Source organism: Epinephelus lanceolatus, chromosome 11, assembly GCF_041903045.1.
Source record: "Epinephelus lanceolatus isolate andai-2023 chromosome 11, ASM4190304v1, whole genome shotgun sequence".
Taxonomy (NCBI): Eukaryota; Metazoa; Chordata; class Actinopteri; order Perciformes; family Serranidae; genus Epinephelus; species Epinephelus lanceolatus.
In genome coordinates, this window is record NC_135744.1 from 34,783,245 (window position 1) to 34,800,377 (window position 17,133).

At 41.8% G+C, this 17,133-nt stretch overlaps 2 protein-coding genes across 5 annotated transcripts in view; one reads left to right on the forward strand and one right to left on the reverse strand.

The window, feature by feature from the left end:
* Positions 1-8,079, forward strand: part of shroom1 (shroom family member 1) — a 33,444-nt gene extending 25,365 nt beyond the window's left edge. For 3 of the 4 annotated variants that reach the window (XM_033644118.2, XM_033644108.2, XM_033644127.2), the window contains 6 exons: positions 57-109; positions 557-1,198; positions 1,379-1,978; positions 2,583-2,691; positions 3,266-3,538; positions 5,397-8,079. In XM_033644118.2, coding sequence (XP_033500009.2) covers positions 57-109; positions 557-1,198; positions 1,379-1,978; positions 2,583-2,691; positions 3,266-3,538; positions 5,397-5,651 — 1,932 coding nt within the window. In that variant the 3' untranslated portion in view covers positions 5,652-8,079. The remainder of the gene's footprint in view (positions 1-56; positions 110-556; positions 1,199-1,378; positions 1,979-2,582; positions 2,692-3,265; positions 3,539-5,396) is intronic. The other variant, XM_033644135.2, reaches the window with a different exon arrangement.
* A 4,891-nt stretch (positions 8,080-12,970) lies between these two features.
* sowahaa (sosondowah ankyrin repeat domain family member Aa) lies at positions 12,971-15,766 on the reverse strand. The gene has a single exon (XM_033639356.2). It carries the CDS (start codon positions 15,624-15,626, stop codon positions 14,202-14,204), a length of 1,425 nt encoding a protein of 474 aa, XP_033495247.1. The 5' UTR covers positions 15,627-15,766; the 3' UTR covers positions 12,971-14,201.
* Positions 15,767-17,133: the final 1,367 nt, after the last annotated feature.

Consider the following 17,133-nt stretch of genomic DNA (forward strand, 5'->3'; position numbering starts at 1 on the left):
AGAAATTAAGCGTGCACAGATTCAAGCGTAATTCCAGTATTTTCTTTTGTCTGTAGGCACTCGACTACGAGGAGGATCCATTACCAGTTAATACTATAGAAACCCAGAGGTATGTAACAGTACTGCACACAAATTGGGACATTTTTATTGGTTTTAGGTCAGGAGAGTATTAGGTCAGCGAGTGTACGCTGTGGCACAGACTATAAATCTCCACTTGATTCATAGTGGCACTGGAAAGGCAACACCCACCTGCTCCAGCAAACCAGCATTCCTTTCAAAAGATTTATGTGTGGGCTGTAAAAGAAGAATCATTGACTCAACCATTTTCAAGGAGTTGGCCTATTTCTTCAAACTGTATTGTGATTTGCCAGTCTTTGAAATGAAAATGCCCAGAGCCGTAACATGATGCATCTGTATTTGCCTTACAAAAATTGCATGTGAGATGCGATAGTTAAAAGTTGATTTAGTATTTTTTGTTTTCGTTTAAAGTTCTAATCATAGTGTGTATGAATCCATGGCTTATGTTACGCATTGAAACACTGGTTGTCAATGTCAGTCCCCAGATGAATGCCACTGAGGAGTCCTCAATAAAGCCGGCTCCTGAGGGCCAGCAGCGGGTCCGTGTGGTCGCACAGAGGGGAAAGTCCATGGAAGAGCTTGGGTCATCAAAGTTAACAAGACCATCGGCCCTGAGTAAAAGTTCTGAGCAGCTGGATCAACTGTGGAGGGATTCTCCTGGACCAGGAGGGCCAGACAGAGACAAGAGGAGTGTTTCATTTTTGGCCGAAGTCAGGGGATCCCAGGGGCAGGACCGAGGGAGGAAGAAACAAAATGTAACTGAGCAAGCAGGAAAAGAACCAGAGATTGTTGGTCAGAGGAACACTCAGGGACAGACGCAAAACCAAACCCAGAAAACACCTTTGAGGCAGAACTCAGAACCAGGAGAGGATGCAACATTAGGAACAAGGAGCTCAAGTAGATCCACTTCCCCGGCCTCCTGCTCCTCTTCGCGGGCCAGGGTTCACTCTGGATCTCACGGCCCAGTCGCAGATGAGTCCAGGTCCAGTAGACCACCCAGTGAGACTTCATCTGACCCATCTTCCCCCACATGTGTTGAGACCAGTGAGAGGGAGATCAAATCCACCTCATCCACCCCCACACAAACAAAGCTGTCTTGTGAAAACAGGCCTAGCTCCAGGTAAGATTAGACTATGTGGCAATGCAGCAATGATTTGACTAACTGAAAGTGCCGCTGTATTCCACAGTGTGCATTATCATCATTTGAATAAGTCGATATCTTATTGGATTGTTTTTTTGGATTCTGCAAATACTATTTTGGCCAGGTGTGATTCTTAACCATAATTTCTGTAACTCCCAGCAGAATCAGGACTTCTCCGTCCACGACTGGATCAGAGAGAGAGCAGTCGGTGGATGAACCAAGCAATGACGCCCCACAGCCTGATTCAAACCATGAAGTGTCTCTGAGCTGCGGCGTCACCACAGATCCATCACTGTGGATTCTCCCTCCAGAGGAAGAGATCAAAGAGGAAGTCCAGACTCTGCCTCTGACAGACAGCGTTTTTGACGACGAGTCCACCAGCCCGGCCCCTCCAGTGCAGACAAGTGAAGCCTCTGTGTCTCCCTGCACCTCCGTCTCTGACGCAGACATCAGTCAGCAGGTGGAGGAGCAGGAAAAGCCTAAAACGGAAGATGAGAAGTTGGGAGAAAACCAGGAGATGGAGGAGAGGGGAACACCAGAGGGAGAGACGGAGAGCCTGGAGAGGCCCGCTGAGAGACCTCAGTGGGAGGAGCTGGTAGAGGCGGTGGTCAAGACTGACCAGTCACTGGCCAGAGTGCTGTACCCGCTGGCCAATCGTAAGACGGCGCTGATGCTGATGGAGCAGCTGCTGTCTGAGGACACGCTGCTGATGGAGGAGCACTACAAGAAGAAACAGGAGCAGAAAGGAGCTACAGAAAGGTAAACATTAATGTCCTGGAACATAATACTTTGAGGTTAGTGTTAGTAGTTTGATTTTTTTTTGGCTAGTGTTCATAAATAAACTCCCTCCATTTTACGCGACTGAGACTTATTCTGAAATGATGAATATGACAGAAAAACACTGCGAAAAGTAAAATCCTTGACTTTACATCCTCTCAGGTGACTGTATTTATGTTGTATACATGCAGCTGTGTAGATTAAAATAATAATCCATTACATTTTAAAACCAGTTTAGAGTTGACATGGTGTTTAGAGCACCAAGTTAATTAGGATTCCTGGTTTAATGTTTCTCCATGAAACTTGACGCTCATTTCTAATGACCAAAGACCTGAGCTCCACCAGTGCTGTGTTACCTTTTGTTTCGTCACAAGCACAGACACACTGGGCTATCTGCTTACTGCTGTGCATGAACTCACATTTCTGCTTGTGTAAGCACACTTCAGATACACAGAGAATGTCCAGCTGCATTGCAGAGTTTTGTCATATGTAAAGTAGAATGTACTCCAAGAGAAGACACTGTATGTGGCACGTAAACAGGGTGTGAGAAAGCTAGCTTGACCTAAACACGTGTTTCTTTTTCTAGCGCTGAAACGGGGGAAAAGGCTGAATCATCTCCTCGTCCTCCTGCTCCTGACAGCCTTAAACCTCAGTGTGCAGACTCCCAGAGCAAAGCTGACATCACCGAGAAGAAGGTAATTATTACTTTATGCAAAACAGTGGATGTTTTTGTTCAAAGTGCCTCACAGCAAAATAGAACACAAAATACAGGAAGAAAATAAGACCTGTATGTAGCCAAATAATGTTAAACTTTACTGTTAACATCACATCTGTAAAACTGTCACAGCTTTGTTTGAAGTTTTACAATAAAATTTACAAGAAATCAGACAGGACTTTTGAACCCCACACTTTGAACTGTGGTCTCAAATCCTGTGGTGATTTCATATTGATGCCATCTGGTTGCTATTTTGCCTTAAGTGGACTCATTTCAGACTGAGATGGTTGTGCGTCTCTTATCACATGATGCACTGTCTGTCTCTTATCAGTGTCTCCCACTTGGCTAATGTTTGGCTTAGCAAATAGCCTCCCCCTCTTCCTGACTGCCTGCCACATTCACTCTTGATACAGTATGCCTTCATCCATGATCCTATGACAGTAAATATTTTAAGCATTTAAGTACATTAAAGTATTTTATCCACATATGTTGGCCATGTTTCTCCATGTAGATCTCTGTAGCACAAATCTCTAATCTTATGCTTGAATTAACAGCGCCTATTGGTGACTTACATCGAGGAGCGTCTGCACTCGCTGGAAGAGATGCGTGGTGCCCTCCAGACGGAGATTCAGGACAATGTGGCCCACGGAGAGGCCCTGGAGGCACTGGTCTGTGAGCGTTGTCTGCCCGTGGAGCTGGAGAGGTACAACCTGTTCATAGGAGACTTGGAGAGGGTGGTCAACCTGCTGCTGTGCCTCTCTGCCCGGCTGGCCAGGGTGCAGAACGCCCTGAGCACCGTGGACCAACACACAGATGCTGAGGAGAAGGTGAGGAACCAAAACTTTTTTTCAGGCCCTTTCTTCAAAGATCAGTGGGTTCGTAAATTAAGGTTTTGAGGTTCTGTAGTGGGGGATTTTCCTTTCAAGAGTCCTCCTATCATCCAGCCCACCTTTGTTTTTCAGTCATTTATGTGTGCAAGGAAAACAGTGTGCAAAAACGTTAAAGTTGCCCTGCATAAGCAATTCATTAATATATTTCCTTTTTTATTTGTCAAAGTTACATACTTGTCTGATAGTAATACTGCTTTGAAAACTCTCTTTTGCCTCCGAAATTGAGATTTACGTTGTTTTTTTTTCTTTTCAGCCGATTCTCAAATACATTTTATTAGTCACATCACACAAGTAATTAAAAGCATGGAGCCAAAGCATTTACATATGAATCTCTGTCCAAAACTGTATGAATCAAATCAAAATGTGTCCATGTTGCTTGTTCCTGTGTCTTCCTCTCAGCAGAGCATTAATATTGTGAATGAATCTGATTTCTGGCATCAAAGGTCAACTGAACTGCTTAAATAAGACGTGATAAAAATCTACTGATGCACTGCAAAACACTGTCCTGCGCGGTGCTGTTTAAACTGTCCCATTTACACTCCTGTTCCCCCCCCTGAAGTTGTTTACACATACACACTAACACATGCTACTAAAAAGCATACTGTCCTTGTGCGCTCCCGGGGAATATTATGCTAATGTTGCCTTACGGATGTCATGATTCAGTGCAGCTCATGTAGAGCTCCTGGCGAAGACGAAGACCATGAGTGTTAGAAGTGCGCGGCTGCTCCCATACTCTCAGCCATACTCTCGTTCTGTTTGCTTTAGAACAGCAAACATAACACTTGGGAAAAGTTTAAGGGCGACTTTAAAGGAGTCAAGGTTTCTCTCTGAGTGGAATTCAGAAAATGTTGTTATCTGTGTTTAATTGCCCTATTTTAAGCTTATCGGTGTTGAGCCAAATGCTTTATCAGACAGTCGAAGATTATTTTTGATATAGTGCAGTTTAACAGGGCTGCACTTTTTCAGTTTGATACACTGAGAAATTACTTGAATTTCATCATGTTGCATCTGAGGTAGCTATCCTTCATTTAAAATGTGTTTACTCTGACATTTAGGTTTTTATTTCAGACATCATGAGTTGTGTCACAGGATCTCACTTTGAGTGCCTTTCTTTGTTTCCCCCCCTGAATATCCTGTTTCATTCCACCTCCCCAGTATTTACAGCATCACTTTATGTTTGCATGGATGCATTAGATTTCTAGATTTTTCCCTGAAAGGGCTCTTTGTCAGTTTGTGCATCTGTAAAAGGCCTGGCTGAATGTGCAGCATACTGAGGGCTTGTTAGAGGCTCATTTGTTTTCTTGCTGTTATCAGCAACACTGGTATTTACACTGACTCACCGAAACTCCAGCCCGGTTTCGATGACATTTGTATCTACCCTGCCCTCTGTTGACTTAAGGAAACACTGCACCTCCTGCCCTGTGGCTGTTTGAAACATAAGCATACAACTTTCACAGCTCTCGATTACATCAAACGACATATTACCTTTCAATTTAAACATGAAATATAACCTAAAATAAAACACTTGGAGTTAAAAAGTAAAGCTTTTGAACATGATTAATTTCAGATTTGTCCTCTCAAATTCTGTCTTTGTATGAGTATGCTTACAGCAGGATATTTACTTATGAATTTGATATTATGAGCATGGATCTGATGCTCCCCAAGACATTAATTGATTAATTGATTATTATTTTAATAAAAGACTGAACATGTCTTTGTCCCCAGCAATATCATGACAGATAGAGAGATAAGCCAGTTATAATTCATGCTCTTTATTCTCTGTCTCTGCCCGCAGCAATCTCTGGACAGTCGCCACCGTCTGCTGTGCAAACAGAGGGAAGACGCCAAAGATCTGAAGGATAACCTGGACCGGAGAGAGAACCTAGTCTCCACCTTCCTGTCGCGTCAGCTGTCCGCCGAGCAGCTGCAGGACTACCGACGCTTCGTCCAGACCAAGGCCTCGCTGCTAATCAGGCAGAAGGACCTGGAGGAGAAGCAGAGGCTGGGAGAGGAGCAGCTGGAGGTTCTTTCCAATAGCTTGAATCTGTGAAGGGAGGAGCGACAAAAGCACAGATTCCACTTGCATAGGAGGAGGATGACTTCCTCAAAGAGACAAGTAGCGAGTTTTGGCCGTAGTGGACACACAAGGCATGGATATCTCCGACACTTTGCACCCTGTTATGACTTTCTTTACTAGAGGGCTCTCCTCATGTGAGATGAGCAATAAAGACTGTTGAAACTGAAGCTCTTTGCCTTTCTGCCCAGAAAGCTCACCCAGTCTCCGCCCATTATCAGTCTGCACAATCTGCAAAGTGCACCTAAAGACTTCCCCCCACGTATCGCACATTTCCGTTGACTTTGAACAGAGGACTGAGCAGTTTGTCCGTGTGCCTTGACGTCGGTGTTGCTGTGGAACATTCTCCATTAGAGCTGCTGCGTGGAAACTTAGCATCCCCTGTTAGCAATTCAGCAACTGTCCTTCACTTTTTCAATACGACGGTAGCGCTACAGCCCTGTATCTGCACCTGTGGAAACCTATTATAAGCTTTAAGATTGTATTTCAGCCTGCGAGAAGGCTTCAGTAAAAAGAGCGTAGCCTGAGAGGGGGCGATGTACTGTATCATGTCAGTAAAATGTACAATAGATTTAGTAGATTTAATCTTTTTGTTTTTTTTTGTAAATGTTCTTGTTTTTAAACATGTTTCAAATTAAGGCACTAAAAACCAAAAAGGGTGAATGAAAAAAGCACTTTGTAATGATACATAAATGCACATTTCTTCAAATCTGATTCAAGCAATTTCAAGCGAAAGCCTTACTCCCTCCGTTTAAACAATGTCTCTCTTGTTTGTGTTTTCGTTAATTTTAAATAGGAATGTCGAAATAATCTTTTTAAAAAGGTACACGAGCACACCCAGCAACAATAAGGATTGTGTACCTTTCCAGCTAATTTCATACTTAATGTCATTAAGTCTTGATGATTTCATGCTGGAACGGTTTCTCATAAGGAGGTGCTAAACTTTAAAGCAGATTATAAGTAAGCAACAATTATATCACTGAGTATTTTCTCCCAATGTCCCTTTGTTGCAGAAGTGACACGTGATACTTGAAATACTTTTTTTTTGTAAGAGGAAGGTCCACAATCTTCACTTCAGGTGTCTTAAACTAATTTTCTATTCTCTACCTCCGCAGCGTAGCCCCTTGTAGACATATGTAACCTTTATTTAAACTTACTCAGTAGTCTTAAGTTAAATTGCTGGTCTTTTTAGCCCTGAATGAAAACACACTCTTGAATCAAATGTCCTTCCCTTTAATTTTTAAAATGCATCTGTGTTCCTACATTAATATGTCATTAGTTTTATAGTAATATTAATTTCTTTTTACTGAATCTTCAACCAGATACATTGGAGAGTCGTTTAAGAGTGACGTGAGCTGTTGCTCTGCGTCAGAGTATATGTGTGTGTGTGTGTGTGTGTGTGTGCTTGAAATCATGAATTTCTTAATTTCATGTGCGTAGAGATTAGTTGTCGATCAGAATGACAGAACTCCTCTCAGTGTTTGCCGTTTAAGTTTTCAGCGAATCTCATATGAAGTCATGAAGTGATCAAAATGTTATCGTCCTTCAGGATATTAAACCTGTCGGCTGTACTGAAAAACAGTGATCCAGTGTATGGGTTGAATGTTGTATGTATGATATTTGTGTAATAATAACCACAATGAGGAAGAGCATCATTAGCAGCTGTTACCCTTTAAAGAAAACATTTACAAACCAACTCAAATTGTCAAAAAATCAAGTGGAAACTCTTTTACGTTGAAAGATATTTCAGGTTTTCTTTGCTAAATAGTTGGTCCACCCCTGCCACCACCCCTAAAACATTTCTCTGGAGATTTACAACCCCGTCCGCTTCAGTTTGCTAAACAAATGTGTGTTTGTTTTGGCCTTTGTGCTGACGCAGGGCTGAAGGGTTAGAAATACTCTCATGTTGTTCCCCGCAGCCTGCTGGAATTCCTGAAGTATGCAACATTTTGAAGAAAGAAAAGACTTTGGGGGGAGAAAGTGAGGAAAACTACTCCCACAGAGGAGGAGCAGCAGCACATGGACTCATTTTTAGCTCCTGCTATGTGTGCGCACTAACAAACATTTGACAGCTTCCTGAGTCATTTCTTGTTTCTGTCAAAGCAGTGTTTTGTCAAGGTCGCAAGAAAAACGGGCCTGTGTTTGAAGTAGGATTATATTTGTTTAGTTTGTTTCAAATGCGTGTGACATTGATACGAAGAGAATCTGTTATAACGCTGAGAAGGAAAGACATATTTCAGTGAGTCCCAGCTGGTGGGATGACAGCAGACATTTCTAAATCCACATCTTCTGCTCTTTTTCACACCTGTTTCCTGTTGAGAGTTTGAGTTGTTTTTTGTGCCTGTTTGGAGTTGTAAATTCCACAATGTTTGTAATATTGTGAATAAATTAAGCTCTCCCTCTCCTTTCTGTGCACTGTGTTTCTCCTTTTTCACTTACCAAAAATACGTTTGCAGACACATTAATCCAACCTGAACAGAAACAAACCATTGGTTCAGAAGCATCAGATCCAGTGGAAGACATGCTATACATAGACATACAAATATAGGATACATGAAATATTTATGCTAAAAGCAATTTATGTTTTGCATTATTCAGTCTGTGAGAAGAGGTTGCATCCTGCCATATTATTTCTAATTACCATGTTAAATATCACTTGATGTCATATTGTGACTCTCCTCCTTTAAATGCCTCAAGTTTCCTTAGTAGTTGAGGCCTTCCTGGATTGGTGCTCCCTCTCAGAGCTCGTCTCTGCCCTCTGCAGTACCATCAACACACTGCTGCTGTGAGTTCAATTATTTACTGTCACTGACCTGGGAGCAAAAACACTGGTGCAACCAGCTTCCTCGCTGTCTGCTTTGCTTTACATTTTCTGTTCAAACACTATAAAAGCTTCATCCTCCATATTGGGGAAAAACAAACTATTATAACCAGGGATTAAATCTGTGGTAAGTGGGAAATTTTGTCATATAATTGAATTCTGCACGGCACCAAGACAGTCTCTTATCCAGTAGTTAATCAAACAAGATGTTACATGTTAGTAAGTGAGCTTTAGAGGTGCTGGTAGGCAGATTTTGTTAGCTTCAGACCAGGGCTGGCACAATATTAGATTTTCAGAACATGATTATTGGTGCCAAAAGATATCAGGATAATGATATGATCGCAATCTATCAATAAAAAAAAATTACATTTTAACATGCTATCAGTCAAAGTCATCTTTAGTTTTGTTTATTGTGTGTTTCATCTCTTTTTTGGTGAATAAATTACTCAAAATATGAGTGTTGGCATAAAGCAAAGCTATAAGACATAAACAAGTCAAATAATTATACTGACAGCAAACTGCACTTAATGGCTGGGTTAGTATTAACTTATTTTTGTTATTTAATGCACAATGAACAATGTAAATACTGCTGAGGTAAGGTGTATGTAAATATTATATTACATTAAATTCTAGCAACCATAAAAGTCTTCATCTGGCTTTAAACGGCATCCTCGGCGACAGTTTTCTATAAAAGTTTATCTTATTCTGTGTTCTTATTTTGGGTATTTCAACTGTTTCTCTCCGGTGTCCGCTGCTTTTCTGCCACCAGTATGCGTGCGCAACTGCTGTGACTTAACTGTGACGTCCACACAAAATTGGTCTATGGAAAGAGACGTAATGATTTAAAAAGGCATTGGATTGTTTAATTGATAACATTTTATGTATATTATTAACATTATATCAGTATTTATTTTTTTTTAAATATCATGGTTATTGTCAATATTGTTATATTGCAACACACAGCTGTTTCCCTGTTTGGAGTCTTTATGTTAAGCTAAGCTAACTAGCTGCAGTAGTAGTACCAGGTAAAGACATTTAAAGGAACAGTTTGACTGTTTTGGAAATGTATGTATTCACTTCCTTGCCCTGAGTTAGATGAGAAGACCAGTGCCGCTCTTATGCATTAAATATGAGGCTGGTGTCAGGCGGCAGTTAGCTTGTTAGCTAATCAGCTTAGCTCAGTTTAGCTTAGCTTAGCTTAGTATAAAGACTGGCAACAGCTAGCTCAGCTCTGTCCAAAGCTAACACCATCTGCCAGCACATCTAGAGCTCTTAATAACATGTTATATCTTGTTTGTGTACTTTATTATAAAACCAACCTGCACATGTGATTTTATGTGCAGTAACGTTACTATTTTTGAAGACTGTTGTCGACAAGCAACTCCATGGTTAGCGACAGGACTCCAGGAAGTCACTGCTAGCCAAGACATAGTAAGACACATAACCTGTAACGTGTCATTTTTATGCTTTTTGTATAGATTAAACAAACAAAAATGTCTGTTAGTGAGCTTTAGAGTTTCCGGTTGGTGGCTTCTGTTAGCTTCGGACGGAGCAGGCTAGCTGTTTCTTCCTGCTTCCAGTCTTTTTGCTAAGCTAATGGGCTGCTGGCTAACAGAATTGACGTTGTATACTTGTCCCCCCTAGTCAAACCTTAATAAAACATCAAAAATAGTATATCAGAGATGAAAGACGCTTAATTGTCATTGAACTTTTAGCATAGAAGTTCAGAGACAATGCAACTTTCTGTAAAACATGTCAAATCTGGCATGTCCTATGATGAAATCAGGAGACAGATAAATTGATACATATTCATATAAAATTTTTTTACCAAAAATCACTGTTTAACAATAAAATGAGACTTAAAACAATATGTAAATATGAACATATTAACATTTTGCCTACATTTTACAAAATCCTGCTGAGTACAATGACCATAGCAGGGGACAGGCCAAAAACCTCACCCTAGTAATTTTAATTGTTTAAAATAATATTTAATTGACTTTAGTTTGATGTGAAATTGAAAACAGAAGACAAAGTAATGTTATATTATCAAATTACATAATTGTTTGTTGTTGTAATAATTTTATGACTGATTATTTCTTGGGGACGCAAAAGGCACTGATTCCATAGACCCAATGACCCATTTACCATACAGATATGAGAATGGGTTTCTCATTGAATGTCTCTGCAATAAAGCAAACTATGCAAACACTTCATTTGAGAAAAACATCACATGTAGGAGACTAAATGATGCATTAAGGGGGATATATCCTCAGCAGTCTGTCTTCCTCCTCTCTTGTCTCTTTCATGCCTCTCTGCCCTTGTTTGTTCACCAGACAGCACTTAGTGTACTTTAGAAAGTGAAAAACACTTTTAATCAGATTCCCAGTGAAGGCGGCGGGGACATAAACGGCAACTCAGGGAATTCTCAACAAGTAGGATCTTTGTCAGACACTAATTGCATGGTAATTAGGTTTAGCGTTGTTACAAAAGCAGTGTAAGTGATGGAGCATTTGGTGGTGTAGGCTGCAGACAGGCAGGAGGGAACAGGGTGGTGAGAACGCTGCGGCAGTAGTTTTGTCACACTGCTGCCGGGTAATGAGGAGCTTTGCTGCTGATAATCACTGTCTGTGTCTTCACTGTGAGGCAGGGGAACAGAAAATGCTGGATTAAACAAAGTGGTTTTTTGCGTCATGCCACCAAGTGACTGTTAAATTGACCGTGATTTTCAGGTAGTTTTGGAGATCATGATGACTCAGTGATTACGGCACCTGAACTCTGAACCCTCCGCCTGCAGGAATGTAAGCACACCTCCAGCCTCCTCCTCTCACCTCTGGCAGTCATTACACAGCTCAGTTATGAAGATTAACTAAGTTGTCTTCTTGAGCAAAAATACAGTGCTGGTTTTAAACCACCATGATTTACCACATCTTCATTACAGTAGATGTTGGTGTTGGAGCGTTGCACATACACACAAGGGATAATAATTCATACTCCTCATTATATTTCTCTACCATCTCCAGTTTAGTAATTAAAACTAAAATTTGTGTACATGTCATGTGGAGGGTCAATCTCAAAACAAGCATCACTACTTTTAAAACTTAAAGAGAAACTTTGATATTTTTCATCCTGGACATGTCATGTCATGTCTTTGTGCTTAAAGCCCCGTTTTCACCAAACACTTTTGGTATGGTATCTTTGGAACCAAAAGTAACCCTTCAGACATGGTACCTAGACCCTCAGGCTGTTTAGCGTTTTCATCACAAACAGTAGGCCTACTCTTGAATGTGGGTGGGGTTGTTGTCACCCACTGCTCTGTCCAGCACTCACTGTATTTCCTCATCACAGGTGACACAGAGGGAGGTCTGCACCTCGTTTATCATATAACAACAATCTAAGCCTGTCCTGGCAAAAACAAGCACTTTTAGCGGATGTAAATTGGCAGTGCACAAAACAGTGCGCAGCTAGTTTTGCCACTGTTGGACACATCACTCTCCTTTAACGCTGGACCAGTTTCAAAAATGTTTTTCCGCCATAAATCATGAAGATAAAAAAACATCTGGAAATCGGGCCCAGGCTAAAAACAAAAAAAGCATCTTTACTTTTGGCATTTTTCAACTTGGACGCTACTTTGTCATGTTTTTGTGTCTAAAGCCCTGTTTACACCAAACACTTTCGGTATGGTATCTTTGGAACCAAAATAACCCTTCAGACATGGTACCTAGACCCTAGGGCCGTTAAGCATTTCAATCACAAACAGTACTCGTATTTCCTCATTACCAGTGACACAGAGGGAGGTCTGCTCCTCATTTATTGACCACAGAACGGGGTTGACACATATGACAATAATCTGAGCCTGTCCTGGCTTTTTGTGGACATATATTGACAGTGCACAAATGCCCCAATTGGTTACATTGCAGCTTGTTTTGCCACTGTCAGCCACATCACTCTCCTTTAATACTGGACCAATTTCAAAAATGGTTTTCACCATTAATCATGTAGACACAAAAACATCTGAAAATAGGGTCCAAGTTGAAAATACTTAAGTTTCCCTTTAAGGTTAGCACTCGCACTTCCATATTCTCATTTTCACAAACACTTTCCTTTTATAGTGTCATGTCATATGACAGTATTTCTTCTTCCTGTACCTAAAGGATCTGAGTACTTTCTCTGCCACTCGGGGTCTTGTTCCTGACCTTGTGGTGGGGCCTTTCTGCTCACAGCAGGAGCAGCAGCTGCAGCGTAAAACATTTGCTTAATAAAACCCTGAGGCTCAGAGATGAAACATCGTCTTGACGTAAACACAATGTAAGCTGCCGGGGAAGTGACATCACGAAAGAAACAGAGGAAGACGACTTGAGGCGGGGAGAAGAGAACGAGGCTGACCACAGGACGTGTACCATTTCTTCTCACTGCTTCTCCCTATTACCCATCACTCTTGTATCCCCCAAACAAGATGCAGCCACACTAGCCATCTTGACACATTCAAAACGTTTCTTTTATTCTTCTCTTGTCAACCAGAACAAGGAATCATGACAGGCAGGAAACAAGGCAGCTTTAAAACACACTTTCAACCACCTACATGCAAACACACACACTCATTCCCAGTTTGCTGCTCATGAAGCTGAATCACAGCTGTCTCAGTGAGATGAAAGATGGCTCTGAGCCACGTCTCACAGAAGTTTTGGCACATACAGGGACTATAACGATTTATGGAACACCTGCACACCTCTTACTGAATGACACACCCTTTACCTAATCTTGTAAAAGATAATCCAGTGAATTCAAATGTTTGTTTTCTTTAAGGGTTTTTCAGTGGGATGTTTGCTGCTCCTTAATGCTTCGCTGCGTTTAATAATTAATCTGTGATAAAGTGAAGTGATGAAAAGGCAAGTGCTCTAAATCCTCCTCAGAGGCACAAACATTTCTCCAATTTTTATTTATTAATTTGTTGTGTTGCTTCCAGAGGTTTGATTCACCCATAAGTAAGCACACCCTCGTTTTTTTGTCTGGGCGTGTTTGCCTCTGGAAATCAAGAGTATGACCACTTTGTTACTCAGGTTTATCTCAGTTAGTCAGAGGTGAAAACACACAAGTCCAGTCTTGATATTTCTGCTACTTCAGAGACTTTTTTCTATCATAGACTGATTTCCTGTTGGTGTTGATTCACTTTGATCAGAAATAGATTCAAAGAAGACATTTTTTAGAGAACAGATATTTAAAAATCAAGTTATGGATGTGTGCGTCTTGATTTTGAGAATTGGGAATTCATTATTAAACATAAAGTAAACATAATGTCTGTTATATTTTTAAGCTGTGTGAGTGTGAGTCTTCTTATTGTGAAGATGTTGCCCTCAAGAGACCGTAGACAGTGAGCAATGAGACGACTCACTGGACTCACTGGACTCACTGGAGCATTTTCTGAATCATGTTATGTTTACACACCTGCCTTAAGATACAACTCAGACAGATAACATCTCAAACCAACACTCTATGTCTCTAACTTGGAATCAGTCAACCATGCTGATTAAAATATCCTTTTTTTGGTCATCAAATATCAAGAAAATATAAATGTGAAACAAGAGAGAAGTAATTGATTTTCTTTTAAGTGTTTTTGTCTTTGTTTAAGAGGGTCTGAAAATCAGAGGACTGTCAGTCACATTTATAGCGGTTGGCACACTATAAGACAAGAAAGAGTTACGAGTTCACATAAAAACATCTGATAAAACTCTGTGTCTGCTGCTGTCTTCTCGCTCCTCAATGGGGCCATCGCTCAAGGAGTAAAATGCCGGCCTCTGCTTGTGCTTCTTCTTATGGCCCGTCACATGGGGCTGGAAGAGACGACTTATAGAATACAGGCCCTTGGAGAGATCCGGGACCAGGTCCATCTCATCTTTCTCCTGCAGGGCCCTGTCCTGGGCCTCCTTGGCTTTAGGTTCACCCAGCATCTCTCGCACAGTCGCAGAAGTGCCTTTGTGCAGATAGTGGTAGGCCCTCTTCCCACAGTTGTCCCTGATGCTTATATCGGCCCCGTGCTCCCCCACCAGCATGGCCATGATGTACTCCTGGTCGTGCAGGGCGGCAATGTGCAAAGGAGTGTATCCGCCGTGTGTTTTTGCATTAATGTCAATGTCAACCCCGGCCTGCTTGGATAGGTCGATAATCTTCACAAGCATTTCGCTGTTCCCACATTTGGCTGCCCAGTGCAGAGCGGTGAACCCTGACATGAAGTCCCTCTTCTCGGCCAGCTGGTTATCTCTCAGCAGCAGGCCGTAAACTTGGCTCCAGTGGCCGGCTGCGCACTTCACCAGCCATTCATGCTCTGACTGCTCCAGGGGAACCAAGGAGGGGACTCCTGTTTCTTTGGGCCCCTCTGACGCCTTGGTGCTCTTCACTGACCTTCTCAGCTGGGGTGAGCTGATGCAGCCGCCTGTCTCCACTGCAGGGGGCCTTCTTTTGTTTCTAAAAGAGTCCAGTTTTGGGCTTTCAGGAGGGTCCACCTTCAGTTTGTGGATCTCGACCTTTGTGGCAGTGGGAGGCATCCTCAGAGGCAAGGCAAAGGGTTTGTTCTGGATGCTGGTGGGCTTATTTACAGCCCAGCTTTGTATGCAAGTATCTTCATTTGTGCCCTGATTTTTAATCTCAAAATTCAGTGTTCTTTTAACTCTAACATCCATGGATCTGCACCTTTGCAACGCCTGCTGAATGGGAGACATTTCATCAGTGGGATTTTCACCACATTCACTTGCCTGTTCTGGATCAGGTTCAGGAGCAGCTGATCTTTCCCCTCGTGCATTATCAGTCTCCTCAGTCTGCGCAGGTGGGCGCTGCTGCTCACCTGTCTGCGGGATCTCTTTATTTTCAGTGTTTTCCACACGGCTCTGCTCAGTCTGGGCACCCTCCAGTAAATGCTGATACATTTTCCTGACGACAACATACCGGACACCGTCGATTTCCTTGACGACGGCGAGACTGTTGACAAAAGTCTTGAACAGTTCCCTGTTCCGTTGTTTCTCTGCGGGATCGTCGCAGTCTATTAAACCTTTGAACTTCGCCACTAAGTCGGATTTCTTCACTTTGCCTCCCTCCGCTATCAGCGCACACAGGACGGATTCTTGCGTCAAAGCCATTATTAAAACTATAGTCTATTAAAGCATCTACCTCCGAGAGCCGCGCTGTATGTTGGTGCTGTTCCACCTTTGTTCTGCTGACAGTACAGTAAGCCTCACCTGGCTGCTCACTCCTCTCCTCTCCACCTGGAGGAGTCTTTTTCCGGGGAGAGCCGCAGACGTGGACACTATTTGAATAATATATGCATCCCTGCAGGCAAAGTGGCTGCCAGTTCAAAAACACGTTTCAACTTAAGAGTAATGATGAATCAAGTTGATGTTTTCTGTCACGATAAAAGTAAAGGCGTTGGTTGCCTATATTTGACAGTTTTTTGTAAAATAAATAAATAAATAAATAAATAAATAAATAATAATAATAATAATAATAATAATAATAATAACCCCAACTTCTTCCACCACTAATAATAATAATACTAATGATAAAAGAAATACACAACAATAGTAGGCTTATTTGTCCTGTCCTGTTACACACACACACACACACACACACACACACACACAACTAACAAAGGCATAATTTGTATTAAAATGTATGTAACTCAGATTAGATCATGGTCACAGTTTACACCATCTGAGCAGGACTTTTTTAGAAATTAAATAACCATATTTAAGTAATATCAAACACACTTGTTAAAGGTCCAATGTCTAGGATTTAGTGACATCTAGTGGTGAGTTTGCGGAACTGAAACTTCTCCCATGTGCCAACCCAAAGAAGTTAAAGTTGTTTGGCCAGGTGTGTAGGAGCACTATGGTGGCTAACCTGAAAACACAAATGAGCCAGTGTTTGATTTGTCCATTCTGGGCTACTGTAGAGGGATTACATATCTCATTTGACCTGGGAATGCCTTGGGGTCCCCAAAGAGGAGCTGCAAAGTGGAGAGGGACGTCCAGGGTGCTTTGCTTGGCCTGCTGCCCCGGTGGCCCAGCCTCAGATAAGCGGATGAAAATGAATGGATGGATACTGGCTGAAAATGTTCATAATATTCACAGTGTATAATCACCTAAAAATAAGAATGAGCTATTTATATCTGCATAGAGAGCAGGTCCTCTTTCATGGTTTCCACTATGTCAGCTCTACAAAAGTGTAGCCTATTAAAACTTCTACCTCCAAGAGCTGACATAGTGGCAAACAAAGTGGCATGTCCCTTTCCCCAGCGACGCTTTCCAGTTCCTTCTGGGGGACCCCAAGGCATTCCCAGGCCAGATAAGATATGTAATCCCTCAAGCATGTTTTTGGGTCTACCCCGGGGCCTCCTTCCAGTGGGACGGTAGATAGTGGCCAATAGATGCCACTAAATCCTACACACTGGACCCTCTATGCCAATTATCACCAGGTTTTCTTATGTCTAAAATACTGCTATCACCCTTAAAATCCAGTATTGGTCAGGCTCTAAAAACACCAATACATTCTAGCCTATGAATAAATGTTTAATGTAAATCTGATGCCTGCATAAAGCTGAGAAAAGTACCCTACATGTCACACAATACACACAAATTTTGAGACACT